Raw genomic sequence first — 19,020 nt, forward strand, 5'->3', positions numbered from 1 at the left:
CGGAGGCGGGCGGCAGGACCCGGCGCTGCCCCGGGGAGCGGCTTGCCGGCTGGGTGCCGGCAGCGGGGCGCATGCGCACAGCGCAGCGGTGTGGGCGGCTGCGCGTCGGCGGGGAGCGCCGCGTCCAATCAGCGGGCGGGGTGTGTGCGCGGGGGGGAGGGGGCGGGGGGCAGGGGCGGCGGGCGGGTAATGTTTTGGGAGTCACCTGACCGCTCGCGCCGCAGTTGGGCCGCAGCCTGTGCCAGGAGCAGCCGAGCCCGGGGTGAGCGGGAGGAGGAGGAAGGGGGCGAGGCGGTGACGGCGCTGCCCTCCGGCCGACCGGCCCGCGGGTGAGCGGGCCCGCGCGGAGGAGTGGCGACGGCGGCGGCGGCGGGCATTGAGGTGAGCCGAGCCGAACCGGCCGCCGTCGGGAGCAGGCGCGCGCCCGCCCGTCCGTCCGTCCGTCCGGTGCCCGTTGGGCTGAAGGGGTGGTGGTGCTGGGGCGAGGGCAGCACCATTCGGGCGGGGGGGAGGAGGCTGAGGCGCGCTCATAGGGGCGGTGTTAGTCAGCCGGCCGTCTCCTCTCCACCCCCCACCCCCCCCCCGCCTACTCTGCGGCCGGCGTAGTGGCCCGTCCCGCCGCAGCGGGGGCAGGCGCTGTCGGACCCCGGGCGGGGGCTGTGAGGGCAGCGGGGGGCCGGGGGAGCCGCCGCGCTCGCGGGGGCGCCAGGCCGGCGCAGGGCGGTGGCGGAGGCGCCCCGTCAGCGCTGGGGGCCAGGCGGCGGCCGGCTCCCCCTCCTCGGTGCCGTGCTTCAGGTATTCCTCCCCCCTTCCTCCGAGGCCTGTGCCCAGCGCCGCCGCGGGGCTGGGCAGTCAGTCGTTGCTCGACGTTTCGTCCCCGGTTTCCGCGGGTGCCCGTGTGCCCGTGCGCTCCGGTGACACAGGCGTGACTCTCCCACGCCGCGGTCCCTGGCCCTGTGCGAAAGGGGGAGCTCAGCCCTGCTGGAAATCCGGCGGTAACCCCGCTTTGCCTGGGTGAAACGTGCAACTGGTGTGTTCAGTGTTTGTTGCCCTCTGTGGGAGCTGGGGAAGCCTTATTTTAGACCGTAAACAACGAGAGCCAAATCCTGTCTGTCTTGTTCTGTACAGCGAGATACTTGGCATGCTTTGGGGCATGCTGAAAATGTAGTAATTATAAAAGAATCGTCACCTGCTTTTCTGTCAAATTATATTTACATTCTCCATTTTGGCAATATAACAGTAATCCCAAATTCATATACAACTGGGCCCTCTAAATGTTTGTTGAAATAAAAAAGGAAAAAGCAAGCATTCTAGCAGTAAAGGTAAAGCGAAGATAACTGTATATATGGTTTCATCATGCAGTAACTTTTGACAGACGTGTTAATTTGAGACACTTCAGGAAGGCACTTTCAGCGTGTGAAAAACATATTTGACTGCAGTAATGGAATAATTGCAATCCAGAAACACTGTAAATTAAGGTTACACAGCACTCTGAATACTCCAGTAATTGAGTCAGTTCTTTAATCTCAAATATTATGCCACACTGAAGAGAAAAGGAAAGAGTGTATTCCTGTCAAACGTGGTGAATCCAAATTAAAGCAACTAAGATACTCCAAATTTTATTTCGTGGTTTATGAGTTTACCTTTAAAGGTGACTTAAATGGCATAATTATTCTTGGATGCCCTAACGTGTGAGTAAATCTGTGTGTGTGTGTGTTAGCAAGTAGTGAGGCCCAAAAGTGGCAGACTTGCAGAGAAACAGTTGTTGCTGAAGACAGAATATCCACATTGTATGCTTTTCAGAAGGGCTTCCTTCGAGCTAACTACTGAATCCCTTAGTATTTGGACTTTAGATGTGCTTTCAGAGAGGATTTTCCAATTTAATTTAGTCTAAAAAGAACCTACTCTTGTTGTCCAGGTCCATCTTGTGAAGTGAATGAAAGCACAATAAGTGGGATGTTTGGGAAGTTTGCTTCACTAGCACGCTCCTGATTCTAACCAAAATGCTAAAGTGGAGGTTTAACTTCCATATACTGTATTTTTGAGTGGTTTAGACTAAAAAATGTGGAAGATCTTGGTGTGCTAAGTATTTATTTGCTTTTAATAGGTTCTAAAATCCTTATGCTAAGGATATTTTGAGCAGTAATAATTTCATGTTAATATAAGAATTGTCTAGTATTGAAAAACTCTTTACCTGATCATTTGGATCAGGTGGCACTCTATGTGAGTTGTATGAGTCCCAGATAACTTTGGCCTATGGTTTAGGGAAACATAGCTCAACAAGTCTCCTTGTCATGTCATTCCCACAACACTTCCCCCACCTTCCCAGTTTTATAAGATGAGGTGTTCATATAGATTTTTCACAGATTTCCTTTTAATCATAGAGATGTCTTTCTTCCTGCACTGGGCATGCTGGTGTGTTGCGGGGGGAGTGGTAGGTCAGTCAAAGGATTCATGTTCATGTCTCAGTGCTGGCAGTTTAGTTGTCCCTTAGAATTCGACCACTGAAAGTTTCACAGGGGAGGTTTTAGGGGTAGAAAAAAATCTTTGTGCTATTTATAGCATAAGTCCTGTTTATATGCAATCCTTAGTTAAACCATAGGTAATGTGTTAGTTGATGCAAATGTGGCTAGGAACAAAACCTTAAGTGAGCAAAAAATAACTGTTGAAACAGCCATGAAGTTGTATGAATTCAGCCTAGTATGACCACAGTGGGGATAATGTATGAGGACCCACCTGCATCTTTCCCTGCCCCCCACCTCCAGTTCAGAGGTTAGCGGTGTGGAGAGGAAAAAAAGTAATAGAAAGGCTCACTTTGCTGTAACAAATCATAGGCTGTATCACAAAAGTAACTCCATCTCCAGCAGTACGCTGTATTTTTCAGTTAAGGCCTTTGTCAGGCTGGAGGGAAGTTCTGTTCTTGTGAAGTAATACAAAGGGAAACGTTAGTATTTTGTGTAAATGTGAGTTAGCAGGTCAGAGTAAGGCTCAACTGACCGGTCAGCTACTGAAGCTTTAGAAGGGAGGGGGAAGTGCGCTATAAAGGGCAAATTGACTTTAGAAGCATTGGTGAAATAGAAATAAATTGAGTTTAATCATTAGACATAAATTGGAGAGCGGAAGAGGTAGCCTAGGGTATCAGTCAATCAAAATGCCTTTAAACAAGAGCGTGCATCTTAAAGAATATTTAGTTAGTCTTTAGAATTGTGTTGAGATAATTTGTTTGTGAATGACTTCGTTTGAACTGTCAAGATAATGTTTGTAGGTGTTTGTTTGGATTCCAGTCTTGGCCCATTGACTAATATTTTGATAAGTAAATAGATAAAGTTTGCTATCCCTGTTTACACTTCTTTTAAGGTCAGTATTTTCTATGGTATCATCTCAAAAATACTTATTTACATCTCAGCTAGTAAGGCCATGTCTTTTAATATCGTATGTCAGATAGGAAATGGTCTACAGTTTCCTGATGGGGAAAACTGAAACACAGCTTTGTGTGATTTGGTGGAGGTCTTTACTAGAATTATCATTTGAAGTCTGATCTTCGGCATCTTTTTTTTTGCTTATTATGTAAATATTGCCAATTCTGATGAACCTATGCTTTTCTGTTTTCATAGAAATGTTTCTGAAGTTCTTTCTGATTTGTGTCTGAAATATTCGTAGAATTTTCTTTACGTTTCACATACTGTGAAGAACAGTTGTGGAAACAAATCTGAGTTAAAAAGCTTATACCAGAAACAAGATTATGAAGATAATTTCCAAAAAGTATTTTCTTTGACTTGCCAATATATTTGCTTCTCAGCTCTTTCAGGTTCTTGTGTCCTTCTAAGTTAGAGTAAGATATGTTAGAACCACAGATGGTTAATTTCGTATTCATTATAAATATTTTGACATACATACTTGTGAATGGATTCTGACAGTCATTAAAATAATTCATGTGGTTTGTTTAACTGTGGCAAGGAGTAGAATATGTAGCTATAAATGCAAAGGTATTTGTCCTTTAAGTAAAGGCAAGAGTTGACAGTGGATGTTAGTTGTGCATGCTTTACATTATGCCAGTTTACCCCTTATCCTAAGTGAATATTTTATTATCTAACCTAGTTCTTATTTAAAAAAAAAAAAACCAAAACAACAAACCCACAATTTCTACTAGTATTTTTTGGGATGTTGTGTTTGTGGAGCTTTTTGTTGGGTGTTTTGGTTTTTTTTTTCTTTAGGTGAACCATGCCTTTAGGAAGTCTGTGCATTGTTACCTTCCCAGAGTGACTCTCTTTGAATACCAGCAGAACTGAAGGATTGTAAGTGGTGAGATTTCGCTGCAACGGAGTCTCTGAAATCCCTTCAGTCCTATTTCATTTTTTAGCACTGAAATAAACCAAATCCCACAATACGATTTTTATCCCTGATCCAAAAAGTAAACAATTAGCATTGTGTAAAATAATGTTAAACTGCAAAGTAGTAACATTTTTTCTGGCTTTGATATGGAGTGCTTTATATCATCTCCTGAGGGAAACTATTCAAACCTCTGCTCTGTGGAAAATTTCTATGATTACACAGTATCAATCCTTTTCCCCACGCCCCGAGTTCTCATATAGTTTGCAAATATTAAAAAAGTGACTATTCAGGCTTAAAACCTGGAAAACAAATTAAGACTCTCAGCGCAGACTTAAAACTTGCCAGACTTCCCATGATTCTTTTTAATTCTCGCTTGTGACTTGACAAGAGTCCAAATGCTGTGGTAAGAATTATGTTGCAGAAATACAACCTAATAATTTTTAAAAAGCTCATTTATGTAATTAAGCTGTGAACAATATCATCCAGGTGTTTAGACTAATAAATAATATAATTTAGAATTTTAATTATGAATGTGCTAATCATCTGAAGATGAGACCTTTTTTTAGAGGAGAAAGCATTGTTCTTACGAAGCAAAGCTTACTTTTTGCCTTTTTTAAATCACTTTTTTCTTTTAAAGTCTTTTTGAGCTAAAGATAGAGAAGCAATAAACACGAATACTAAAATGCGTGTTCATTCCTTGTCAGCATAACATGAATCAGCAGCTATTAACTGCTGTAGCCATTCATCTGTAACATAACTTTATTTCCTTAAAAGGAGAGGTAGCTGGGGGCAAGGACATAGATATAAAACTTTAGAAAAAAGCCTTTGCAGTGTATTTTGAATAAACTGTCTCTTACACAAACTGTCTTGTTTTAGCAGTAGTAAATGATAGTTGTCCCCTTGTACTTTACATCTGTGGATGACAGATTTTTTTATAGGATAAAGTAAATGTAACTGTCCACCCTAAGGGAACTGAGGGAGATAAGTGACCTGCTGGAAGTTACTCAATAGATCAGCGTAGGAGTCAGGAACAGCACCCAGTTTGTTTTTTCCCAGCTATTTTTTGGGGGATCTACAATGCCTTTTTTGCAACTGTTCAGGAATTCAAAGTGTTCTAAGAGTACAGATACATTACAGGCAGACCTTTATTGTCTGCTAGGTGATAAATTAATCTTGCCAGTTTTATCGTGATGGTGATGACAACTGAAATTGCACCTGGATGTCCAAGTTCAACCAGCTCAGATAGCAGTGACAGCAAAGGGTCCTGCCTGGGTTCTGCAGCTACTTGAAGGGGCGCTTCATTCTGTGCTTTCTCTTATTTTAAGAACTTTACCCGTGTACAAGTGAGTTACTGTGATTACTACAGAAGATTGATATCCAGCATGGTATTAGTGGATGGTTGTTCGCTAAGTAAGTAAAGACCAAGGAACCATGGTTTTGTTTACTTTTTTTAGTAAATTAGGTAACTTTTTGGGCTGGATCATTTACAGGAAACTTAGGGTAGCTGAAGGTCAGAAAAAAAACCCCATACGTGTAGACTGAGTTGATTGTGGTGGTAGAGCCACATAATCGTATCTGAGTCTAGGGATAGATAGATAGAAGATAGATAGATAGAAGGTTAGCGTTTCTTTTTAGGAATATCTGAAATGGATTTATTGACCGATGGAAAGTGAGTAAGAGGCTGTTGCTCTTTAAAAGAAAGCACTGACTTGGTAGGATGTAACTCCTGTAGCTCACGTATTTTTTGCTTGGCTCTTGCTAGTACCGTTGCTATCTTAGCAGAGCTTAAGACAGAAGAACCACAGGTCAATTTGTGTTGGTTTATTGCCCCACTTGCTATTAAGTGTATTACAGGTGATGGTAACAAAGTACAGTCCCATGTTTTATTTGACAGTGAGTCTTTCACAGACAATCATTAGATTTGGATGCTAGACTCGATTGAATCCAAATGCCTGTGGGTTCCCATTGTATCTTGGTGACCATTAGATACTGAATTTTCTTTTCCAGGTCCTTAGATTTACCGCCAAGAGTTGAGATTGTCAGTTTGGCAAATCAGCTATGTCTTTCCTGAAAGTGCAAGCTTTCTCAGTAGTAAAGGCATGACCATTATTGATTTCCATCGATTTCTGTGGTCTGATCTAGTGTTTTTAAGGACACTTGAAACATTCAAACTCAGAATGTTCAAAAAGTATTTTGGTAAATGTCTACACAAATCATAGGTGTATTATAATATAAACAGAAGCAGAAATGACTGATTTGCACTTTCAAATCTGTATCTCAGTTTTAAGGGCCATTTTAGTATTCTTTGGCTGTTTGCCTTAGAGTCTCAGAGCCTATGGAGCTCATTTCTGTGACTCATTCATTCTTTCTAGTTGTGAATTTTCTTCTAATGCCACCAGCGGATCTTTCCAGCGTCAGCTGGTCTGATGTTCAAAACACTCTCTTTAGCTGTAAAGCATACCCCTTTGTCTGTTTCAAATCTCACCCTTTTCAGTTTTTGTGGTGTTTGAGTATAAACTAAAGGACACTGAATTTACCTCTGCGTTAGCTGTCTTATTGTTGTTGTAAGTCATTCTGTGGTAAAGTTCCTGGCAGCTGTCATAGGCAGGCAGAGACACCTCCAGCTGTTATTTTTGTCATCTTTGTTCGGAAGGAATGGTGCAAGTATACAATAAACCAGCTATAAGCATACAGAATTGGTGTTACCTGACTGTTTTTCTAAGTTACCGAAAAGCTTAGCTGTAAACTATATGGCATTTTGGAGGATTTTCTAACATTGATGCAAAATGCAAGATACTCTGTTTATATCTTCATTTAAAGTCTAAAGAAGTTCGTACTATTAATTCACTGCATTGAATAATAGTATGTTTTATTTATTTAGTCAGTTTGGTTGATTTTTATGATCCTGTATGTTTGGCATTCATGATTAACAAAGTATTTTGGACGAGCATTCGTGTGTTAGAAATTCTCTACGGAAAAGCTGGAATTCTTTGGTAGTTGTCCAGTGGGCACCTGGATAAGTGGCAATGATTTGGGATAATTGCTGCTGATGTTAATATTTGCAGTGAGCTGATGGGCGGTACAGTTGCTTTATTGTTCTAAGGTTTTGAATGTTGTCTTAACATCTGCATCTTACTGCTATTGCTTCTGGTTAGCCTTCTGATTTTCCCCTTTGAATGGGATTTCTGTTATCAGCTTTTTGCAACCACAAAGGACTTAATCATTATGGCAAATTGTGACGTTTGGGCTCAACAACACAAAAAAAGGCAAATGCTCATATTGAGTGTTCTCTGTCAGTATATATAACACTGTGTCTTTTGCTGTCCTTTGCATAATGGGGAAAATTACTCCTCAGCATTAAATACTTGAGAAAGTGGTACTGCATCAAATCCTAACTTTTAGGTGTGGTTTGCTAGGAAGACCTATTGTAAAAGGCATTTACAGGTTTATTATTATTTTAATATATATTATATAAAAATTATGTATTATTTATATAATTATTTCTATATTTACATATATTATTCAAAAGTATATATCTTTTTTGTGAAATGCAATACAAAACTCTTTCCAGGACTGTGTAATTGTCTGAATTTTCAGAGACATACTTAAACATCAAGCAGTTCTTTTGCCCTGTCATAAATGTACGGGAGGTAAGCTGGTTTCTGTGCATGCTTTTGTCAGCTTCAGTGACAACTTGATGCTTCAAAGCTTCCTTCACCTCTTGCGTAACACTTTTCTTGTTGACCACAGGATATTGAGTGCAGACTTTTACATGTTGCGGTGGTGCTGCTGAGCATGAAAGTTAATCTACCTTGTGCCAGATTTATATGTGTGTGGATGAGACATACATCACACTATTGAGTTTTATCCTGCTAATATGTTCCTACTCTTATGCTATCTATTCCAAGGTAATATTATCTATTATTATTTTCTTTCTGTAACTTAGCAACAACAGTTCCTTATAGCTTTACCTGGTCTCAGCCATAATGATTATCATGTTTGGAATAAGTGTGTATATATATATATTTTTTCTTTTTAAAGTATCAGATGGGGAGACTTTATGGTTTACCTAAAGATTCGCACCAAGTGACTCTTTAAAGCAGAGATTGTGGGGGAAGAAAGTAGAGGATCATTTAAATAACTTACTCTGCAGTCAGCTAGGAGCTAAAGAGCAGTAGTTGCTACCAATTGTAAGCAATCAGATGAGCAAACCTGCAGTCTAATTTTAAAGTACCTTACACTTACTATACTTCGCAATTGCCTCCATGTTAAAAAATATAAGCTAATGAATAACTTTAAATGCATGAGAAAAATGAGTCTTGGATGAGATCTGTATTTGCCAATGAATATTGGTAGGCATCTTGCTCTGATCTCTATGCTGTGTACTTAAACAAATGTATATTCCTTTTTTAAATACTGTTGCAGTGCTAATTTGCATTAAGATAACAAGTATTTTATATGTTCTTTGAAAATAAAGATATACATGTTTAGTCAATGAAAAGTAGAGATGTCTAAATTTACTGAAGATACGGTAATTTTACAGGTACCTGTGAGGCATAGTTTTCCTATTGAATTGTATGTTAGTAGGGAGAAAAAAAAATTGGAGTTAGTTCACTTTGATAAAGCAGAATAAACTTTTATAGCCAGTATTTAGGAGAAAATATTTTTGCCCTTAGGCAAAATATTTTTTTATCTCAAAATCACTGTCTGATAAAGAATGGAAACTTCATAGTAGCATGCTTGGTTGTGTTTTCAAAGTAGAACTTGATTCATTCAGTTGCAAGTGTTCCTTTATGTAGTTTTTATACTAGCATGTGTGTTTATATATGTTCTCTCCTTCCCCCTGCCCCCCCCCCCCCCCCCCCCCCCAAGACTGTGAGGTTATTAGGTGCGCAGAATTTCAGGTGAGAGGAATTTGAGGAATGCTCTGGTACTGACAGTACTAGTTTTCTTCCACTAACTGAGAGTTTGTAGTTAGTGAGTTTTCATGTTGTTTCTTCTTTAATCCTTTCAATCTGCATTGTAAGGACTATTTTAAGTTTTGGAAGATCTTTTTGGACTCTCCTTATTTTCGATGGTAACTGCTGTATCAAATATCTCAAAGAATATTCTTGCATGTTTTTGTTTCGTAGCATCTTTTGCATTCAGTCACATGGTTGTTTGTTGACACTGACAGTGAACAGTGATTTAAATCTACAGTCATCTGCTGACTTCTGGAATACTTTTACAAGTTATCTGTACCTGCTTTTAGTTTTCCTTACTTAAGTGTTATTTTTAAAATAAAAATAGCGTGGTAGAATAGGAGTTTTAGTCTGGTTTCCAAGAAAATAATTTGTGTTATCATTGTTTGTAGTGTTCATTTTCTTTCTTTTTAGTAACTTGTTGCTGCTTTCATTTGAATTTTCTGAGAGGGGGGAAGAAATTCTGATAGATAATACTTGTAGAAAATTAAAATAAGTAAAATGGACACCTGCACTGGGAGGAAGAACGCCTAGAAGGGTCTGTCCTTGTAGGACAATTACAGCATGAGCTTGTAAGTTATAAGGCTTCTTTAAAAAGTACCATGGAATTGTTTTCTCCACTTCACACCTTTTCCCCTCTTTGTCCATCCATAAATGAAATTAATTTTAAGAATTTCCAAGTGCTCCAGGAGAATAGTTAAAGTAGAAGAAAAATTAAACAGTTTACAGAAGAGATGTTCTTTTTCTCTTTGGTACAACAGTAAGTCTTGTTGTTGTTGTGGATATGTATATAACAAATCTACTTACGGACAAGTGTATTTTGTACTTACATACCGCTGTGGAAAATCTAGTTGGCTGTCATGACAAATACTAGCATAAATGTGGTTCCATGCCTTTATTACACAACTGGAAAACAGAATGAAGGCATTCACAAGTTTGACCTCTGTTAGTACTTCTCTGAAGTGTTACAGCTTTTTACATTGGTTACATTTTCCCTTTCCTGTTGGATGCTTTTTGTTTTCACCAGCATTTTCAGTCTTCTGGTTCTTTTCCTTTTGATTTCTCTCTCTTTATCATGCATGACTGTAATTAGATTTTACAGAGAAGACTGAGAGAAATTTAGTGTTTGAGTGTGGTGTGTGTGTGTGGTGGTTTTTTTGTTTGTCTGGTTGGGTTTTTTTAAAGGTTCTTTTAACTTTTGAAACGCTTAATGAAATGCTGCATTTTATATTTTGGATACCTCAAAAAAAAAAAAAAAAAAAACCAAAAAACAAACTTGCATCCTGTTTAAAAATAGTGGGGACATAACTTGGCTGATGATATCTTCACATTAGGAAGTACAACATTCTGTCAGAGTAAAGTGTTAAATTGAGTTATGCTCAAATTGGATATTTATTTTCACTTCTCAAGAAACAGAAGGTAGTGTTTCAATGTTGAAACCTAATTGGTTTTGGCAGCAACAACATTGGACGCTCACTATCAGAGCTTCAAGTAGGCTGCACGCGGTTTTGAAAGTATGTTGCGTGCCTTGTGGAGATCAACTGAAAAGGAGGGTTGACTGTCCTCTGAGTGTCACACACACATACACTACTCTTCCTTTTAGCCCCCCATGCTATAAAAGTGTAATAAGCTGAATTGGGTATTGGAACTGATTATTTTATAAGGGAAAACTCAAAAGCGGCATATATGATACATGGGTTGTCTATCTGAGGGTTGGGAGAACTTGGGACTTCAAAAGAAGAAAGAAAAAAGAACCTTTAAAGGCCTGTCTGTGACTATAGTTTCCCTCATGAGTTTTGCCTAGGTGTTCACCCCAAAATATGTCCTTATCTGTGCTCCCCACCACCCTGGATTTAGTCTTCCATTTTGTCCTCCATTCCTTTTTGATGATTTTTTTTTTTCTTTTTAGAGTTTCTGGTAACAAATATGGAGTCATACTTTGTTAAACTGCATATGCTGTAATATTTGAGGAATATGGTAAGTTAAGGATATAAAGCAAACAAATTAGGAATACATGATTTATATTGCACTGCTTCTCATAAGCTATTATAAGAATAGAATTTCATGAATAATGGTTTCACAGCCATTATTTCATAATTCCCATTTAAACTGATTGGAAATTAAATACTTCCTAAGTAAGCAAATCTCTGTAGTCTTGTCATTAGGTATATGAAAACATTTAAACTGGTTTTTTGCTTCCAAGAATAAGCCCTTTAGGGTTAACAGCACATGGTATAGCTATTGCTTAGTGGGAAAACTCTGATTTGTGTAACTTTTTTTTTTCTCAGAACTTTTATTTTCACAAAACAAAATCTTCTATATTTAAGCAAATGCCTCAAAACAGATTTAGTTTCATTGTCTTTGCCAAGTTATGATCTGTACATTTTGTTGCTAAAGTTTGACTCTGAAGTTGAGTGTACAGTGTTCCATGACAGAGTGGGAAAGGCAGATAATGCTGATGCTCTGCACTTTACCGGAGTCCAGACTGGTACTGTGCTACTGCTGCCACTGGAAATGTGGATCTTTTTCTTCTCTCTTTGTGTTAAAAAGATCACTGAAAATGCCTGTATGCCATGAAAATAACTTGAGTAGTGAGTAACCAGGAGTATAGCTGGCAGGGTGGTTGGTTTTTTCCCCACTGTGTTTAAAGATGGCCATGCCCTCCTCCCTCCCCATATTGTGAAAGTTTCCCATATTTGAAAACTGAAGATTTGCATTGGCTACAGTTTTATTGTTGTTGGGAGCTGGCATAACATAACAACCTCTGTTGAGCAATATAATGATTGGGTAGTCCTGTGTCAGCTGAAGTGAGTCTCAGCAACTGTGTTCAGTTACAGTAACTCTTGGGTAGAATAGTCCAGTGTAATCTAAATGCTCGTTTTAAAGTAATGTTTTTCCTAGTAATATCATATTTTCCTTGCAGGACAGTTCCAAATCTGGTTACGTGGTTTCTTCATCGAGCTTTAGATGCGAGGACACTTCTTATTAGGCTTTTTTTTTTTTTGTAACTGGAAGAAATGCTCAATCCAAAGAAGACAGGAATTTAGAAATACAATGTAAAGATCAGACTTGGAAATGCTGTTAAACTTTGCATTCTCTAGGAGGTCTGATTTCTTCCCAGCTCTTTTTTTTTTTTGCAAATACCAGTTGACGAATAGCTTCAGGACACTTACATATGTTTATTTCAAGGTTTTAAGTATCATAGAATTTTTACCGTTGTTTATTACCCAATAAATACTGTTATTTCAGAACTTTGATGCTCTGTCACAAAAGGGATTCTGTTGCCAGGTGATCTGAATAATAGTGATCGATTAGGAAAGCAAACCTTTAAAAAGCATGACAATTCAAATAGTGATGAGCAGGAGAGGGGAAAAAAGGCTGCATTAGAGAATTAAGGCAGGTGGAAAACAGGAGAACTAATCTGCTTTAAAAACAAAATACCAACCTACTAGAGAGAGAATGAGAATACTTTACCAATGCCTGATGGTTTAGCAGGCAAACTACTTTTGAAAGAAGACAACACAAATCAGTAAAGAGAAGTAGCTTGTATAGTCTTTTGGTGAATTTTGGCTTAATGCGTCTGTTTTTTATTTCTCTTTACATTTTCATAGTGTTGGAGTCGGAATATACTCAACTAAAAATGAAAGCTTAAATAATTTTTAAGTGTTACAGTAAAGTTATGACTTAATCACTTGCTGAGGAAAAATCTGTTCTTTATCACTGAAGTCACATGAAAAATTGTTCCCTTTTTTGGTCTATGAAACTACTAAAGCAATATTTTAAGATGTACATATTAAGGTTTGGGTACTTCAAATGCTCATAAGCATGTATTTACGTATTAGCACGTATGAAATACTGAGTATTAATCTTAGTCTTAAAGAATTAGATCAGGCAATGCATGTTTAACAGTTTGCTTATGTTTTAGTATCAGTAGGTTCCTGTTGGATGTGACTTTCACGTCTACAACTTGTTTTTTCTTCCTGCAGATTTGAAGAAGAGAAGCATGCTTTCCACTGAGACTTACACTACCATTTGTGATACAGAATGTCTCTAAGTGAGAATAGTGTGGTTTTTGCATACGAATCTTCAGTACACAGTACCAATGTACTTCTCAGTCTTGATGATCAGAGAAAGCAAGATATTCTTTGTGATGTTACTATTTTAGTGGAAGATCAGCGATTTCGGGCTCACAAAGCTGTGCTTGCAGCTTGCAGCAGTTACTTCCTTTCAAGAATTGTGGGCCAGGTGGATGCTGATCTTATCATCACTTTACCGGAAGAGGTGAGTGTCACTCCCTTCTGTATTTTACCTGCTAGTGCTTCTAATCTGTTTTGTTCAATTCTGTTTTACAGTAGGCTGGTGCTTAACTAAGAAGTTAAGGTAAGAGAGTTAAGAACTGAGGGGAAGGAACTTCTAAGTTGTAAAGCTGCCATTGGTTGAGGTAAAGGCTAGACAAATCAGAGTGTATATCACAGACTGAAGATACGGGAATGCTGTCGTGGGGAATTGTATAGGGGAGATCTTTTCAATTAAGTATATATTACTTTTTAAATTATGCACCTGATTCAAAGCATGTAAGTTAGTCAAAAAACAGGCCTTAAATGGTAAAGAGGTATTGCAGAACTAGTCCTCCTATATCAAAAGAGAATACTTTTGGAGTAATAAATAAACAAATTAAAGCTTAAAATGGTAATACCTTTAAATCAGTGTCATTAAGATTTGGTTTCATACGTTTGAGTAATACAACCATGCTTATATTCCTTGCTGCTTACTGTTGTTAAGAATTTTCTTCTTCTCAGTTCCCCATCTTTTTTGCACACTGATCATTAGCTTGATTTTTTTTTTTCCACTGTGTTTATTACTTTTAAGACTGAGAAAATGTATTGCAATTACTTGCTTTCTTTTTTTACCCCTAAAATTCATATTCTTAAATCAGATTGAATTTAAAGGCATTCAGCAGGAATGAGCCAGAACCTGACATCTGTAGGGAAGAAAATTTATTATTACATATCTGGAGCATCCAAGACATTTAAAGATTCCAGTTGGTATTTAGTTAAGTTATAAGAGGCATAAGGCAAGCAAGTGACTGGATTTTTACATGAAATGCTGTGCTTGTAGATGAAAAGTGAAGAGCCTCTAAGTGCTCTGATTGTGCCCAGTGGTAGCAGTAATCTGAAGAGTTAAATAATCAATGCCTTTCTGGGAGGTAGTTCATGGTAATCAGCTTTGCGGCTGGGAAATAACATGCAAATTGTTGGCAACTCAACTAGAATCATTAAAGTTGGAGGAAAGGTGCACATCAATGAATATTTAGTGACATTGGAGATTACGTTATAGACTTGTTCATGTACAAGACTGAGCTGAGTGTTAATGCAGAGATGATGTATTCAGAAAGCCTGTACTTCAGTACAGTAGCTACCTCACTGGCTTTGTAACATACTGAGATAAGCACAAGGATTCTCTGTTACCAGAATCTTTCTGGTTTTATAGAAAACAGAAAACTAAAAGGATCAAGTGGTCTCTTAAAGAGCTTCACTGGTCTTTGCTATTATTTTCTATTGATCAATGAATTTGTTATAAAATTACGTTACAGCATAATACTGCTATGCCACTTTTACTCAACCTTCCTACTGTGTGTGTTCATTTCTTACACTTTTTTTCCTAGTGGCTTAATATGTTGATAGCCTGAACGTCTCTCAGATTAAAAGAAAAGTGATGATGGGAGATGATGTGGAAGGGAAGTAGGATGCTGGGGGACACAAAGCCACAATTTGGAGTAAAAGAGGGAAGTTAGTGGCATGTAAAACTTGTGATGTTGAAGAGAGAACTTTGCTTTGGGATGATGGAACAAATAGGATATTGGAAGAATAAGAAATGTACATCAGAGTTGGAGAGGGGAAAAATAGTCTCTGGTGCAAAGCAACAGTGTTCCAGTAAACCCATGAAATAAACCTGAGTTAGAAGGGACCGGAGTTTGTAAAGAAAATGGAGGAACATAATAATCCTGATATTTACTGCAATGTAGACTTAAGAGGACTCTTAATGTAGTTTTGTATTAGTGATGTAAGAACTGAATCTGCTGAAGCAACAAGCAAAAATACTAACAGTGAGTCTCATGTTTTAATCATTTGATCTGATCACTTACTTGGTAAAAGCATTTTAAGACAGCAACTTGAGCTTCTCTTCTGGGAACTGCTAAATATTTTGAAATGAGTCAGTTTATGAAGCTGCATATTTGAGAGGGAAACGCTGATCACATGGTTTGACATGTGATTTTTTTTTTAACCTTTTTAATCATCTGAAGTATTTGAGGTTTAAAATGAAAGACACCAGTCCACAATCTGAGATACCAAAATATTTTTGGAATTAAAGTACTTAATATATATTGTATTGTAAAGACTAACTGCTGACATCTTGGTGTAGGTTCTGTGTTGTTTTTCTACCAATGTTTTTACTCTGAGTTAAGACTTTCAGCCCAAATACAAATTAAATAAATGGCTGCTGCAAGAGTTGCTTTTCTAGGTCAGTCAGACCAAGAGTCTTTCTAGCGTTCTATCTTGTTTGAGGATAGCCAGCTAGAAATGTGTAAGAGAAAGTGAAAGGAGTATAGAGTGTTTTTTCCCCTCTTGATCCTTCTAGTTTTTAGCAATAAGTGTTGCTACCTTATATAGAAAGAATGTACAGTTTTGAAATAGCATTGTATTTGTTTTGTTCGGTTTCATGTATGAATGTCACTTGTTTGTAAACACACTTTAATGATCTATTGACTATACTAAGCTTGAAGACTTCTTGCCAGCTTATAGATAAACTGTCTTTTACACTCCCCTTCTCCACATTATTAAGGATGAATTAATGTGGTGGTGTAATCAGTAGTCTTCTCTCCAGAGCATATTTCAAATGCTATTTTAAGAATTCTTTAGATAGGTCATACGAGTTTACAGACAGTTTTGCTGAACTGTCTCTGTGCAGATCTCTTCAACTTCCTTTCATGTGTTGTTTATGTGTTCTTTAAAAAAACAACCAACCAACCACTAAAAAAACAAACAAAACAAACCCTCAACTGACTCCTAAATTAAATTGCATGTATAGTTAATTATGTTGCTGGCAGAAGCATTCAGTATAGTTAATGCATTAATATAGCACTTTACTCAGCATGAAGTCCTGTTCATTTCAATAAAGGAGGGGAGCAGAACGTGGGCTTGAGTTTGAGTAGTAATAATGGACATATTGCTTTATCTTTTACTTGCAGGGAAAGGCTAAAGAAATGTCATGTAATTTGTAATATGGTGATCTGTTTAAAGCTTTCTGCCTGATTCCTTAGTAATTTTTTCGTGCGTAGAAGATGATCTTGTGGAGCTTGTAACAATACAGTCTTTGTTTATCTCTGGATTCCCTGTTAGGCAACTGTTCTGCAGTAAAAACTGACATGATAATGATGGAAATGTTCAATTAAAACTACCTACTCCAAAGAGGCTTTAAACTGAGAATAATTGATTTTTGGTGTACAGTTTTTGGGTATAATTGTTTTCATCTGTGGGAGGAAGAAAGGAGTATGTGGCTATAGTAATAAATAATCACATGTGGTCAAATTCCATTTTTTCAAACTTCTTTATATCAATGAAGCATAAGACTGAGCAAATAACAGTAATTGCTCTTTAAAGGAACAATTAAATACTAGCAGCATTTTGATCTTACTCTAGAGTAATTCATGTACAACTTGGGTTTGAAAGGTATCTTTGTGAAGTTGGAATCCAGCTACTGGTTTTCAGTGTACAGCAGTATTTTTCACTTGTTAGTACTGTATTGTCAGAACATTTTATTAAGAGATTGATCACAGTGAAGAAGATAATTGCCACAAAATGTACAGGATAAGATTGTTTCAGAATGAGTGTGGCCAGGTTTTCTCTGTGGAACAAATCTGCTGCTTTTGTCTTGTACTCTGTCCTGCTGGGGTGAATGCTCACAGGTAAACTTGGGTTCTGTGTGTTTCTCTATTTAAACCCATATTGGCCATACTAATATATTTTTTTTCTTTCTTTTTTTTTTTAATAGGTGACACTTAAAGGATTTAGTCCTTTGCTTCAGTTCGCATACACAGCCAAGCTTATTTTAAATAAAGACAATGTGTCTGAAGTTTGCAAATGTGCTGAATTTTTGGGTGTACACAACATTGAAGAGTCTTGCTTTCAGTTTCTCAAATTCAAATTTTTGGACTTTAAGTCAGATCAGCAGGAATGTCCTAGGAAGAAGTGTTGTACACAGCATTGTCAGAAAACAAACCCTAAAATTGGCAGTGTGGATGATGGAGACCTAGAAATAGATGATGAAGCAGAAGAACTTTTAGAAAAGGAATATATTCAAACTCCTGACACAAAGCTCTGTAAAGATGAAGAAAATGCTAAATCATCGCCTGCTCCTCAAGATAATGCCAATCAAACATGTGATCCTGTACATTTAGAAAGGGGTAGTGTTTCCAGCTTACCTTCCCAATGCCCAAAGTATAGGAAATTCCAGAAAGCTTTTGGAAATGACAAAGTTCATACTTCAGAGTCCAATTCCAGTATTAAAGACATTCAGGTGCCACCATTTGCAACTTTTCTTGAGAAGGAAGTGTCTGATAATGACAGCATACAAAAAGCTCAGGAGTGTGTACCTATGCAGCTGGTCTCAAAATGTGAAGAGACTCAGGTAAAAATGGAAGAAGGGGTGGAAGGCATTGAGAAAAAGGAAGAGTCAAAGAGAGATTCTGTGACTCAGAATGTGTCGTGTCCTGTGGAGAAAATGGATCTTGCTGCTTTCCCCCAAAACTCTGCTACACCTCATGGACTCAATTCTGTGTCTTTTTTACATACTTGTGAGCAATATGGTAACTTGAATTTCAGTAGTATGCAAAACAACACAGTCTTAGCTGAAAAAACTGTATCAGGTACTGGAGTTGGGAATGACAAAATTGAAAGTCAAGATGACGCACCTTCAAAGGTCGATTTGTGCACTAGGGAAGCCACTAACATTACATCAGCTGGTGATCGAAGCAGTGTGGAAAGAGAGGTAGCAGAACATCTAGCAAAAGGGTTCTGGAGTGACATTTACAGCACAGAAGCCTGTCAAATACATTTACCACCTGCAGTTCCAAAAGAGTGCTTGGAGCCAGTATATTCGGGGAAAAAATCAGAGTGTCCGTGGCTGGGTATCAGGATCAGTGAAAGTCCTGAACCTTGCTCTCAACGAACTTTTACAACATTGAATTCTGTCAACTGCCCCTTTATAAGCAACCTTAGTACTGAAGGATGCTCCAACAGCTCTGAAATAAGCAGTGGAGATTATGTTCAGGGACAGCAACAAGAACAGTGTCCCTATAATTATGTGATAAGTTTGGGAGAGGATTCAGAAACTGACACCGAGGGAGACAGTGAATCCTGTTCAGCAAGAGAACAAGAATGTGAGGTAAGAACATCCGGGTGTATCTTCTGCTTCCCTGTCTTTTAAAGCCCTATTCAAAAACCTAATTCGGAGTCTCTTGAGGGGTTTTTTTGTGGTTGCTTGTTTTAAAAATCTGGGAAATGAAACTTTAAATAAACATTCAAAGGCTTGTATGGAAGATCACTGTTAATTGAGGGAGAAATATTTTTTGGTAGCATATTGAAGTGGTAGATGCTTAGGTATTAGATCTCTTCATATATTTTTCTGGAACAACTTTATCAGAAAAGGTTGTGAGTCTTAAACCAAG

General features: G+C 38.3%; 1 protein-coding gene across 6 annotated transcripts in view; it reads left to right on the forward strand.

The window, feature by feature from the left end:
* The first annotated feature begins 206 nt into the window (after nucleotides 1-206).
* Nucleotides 207-19,020, forward strand: part of BACH1 (BTB domain and CNC homolog 1) — a 29,597-nt gene continuing 10,783 nt past the window's right edge. The window contains exons 1-5 of one of the 6 annotated variants that reach the window (XM_076352685.1): nucleotides 221-262; nucleotides 8,083-8,240; nucleotides 11,203-11,270; nucleotides 13,280-13,574; nucleotides 17,346-18,737. In XM_076352685.1, coding sequence (XP_076208800.1) covers nucleotides 13,338-13,574; nucleotides 17,346-18,737 — 1,629 coding nt within the window. In that variant the 5' untranslated portion in view covers nucleotides 221-262; nucleotides 8,083-8,240; nucleotides 11,203-11,270; nucleotides 13,280-13,337. The other 5 variants (XM_076352665.1, XM_076352695.1, XM_076352674.1 and 2 more) reach the window with 5 other exon arrangements.

The sequence above is a fragment of the Aptenodytes patagonicus genome, chromosome 1 (assembly GCF_965638725.1).
Source record: "Aptenodytes patagonicus chromosome 1, bAptPat1.pri.cur, whole genome shotgun sequence".
NCBI lineage: Eukaryota > Metazoa > Chordata > Aves > Sphenisciformes > Spheniscidae > Aptenodytes > Aptenodytes patagonicus.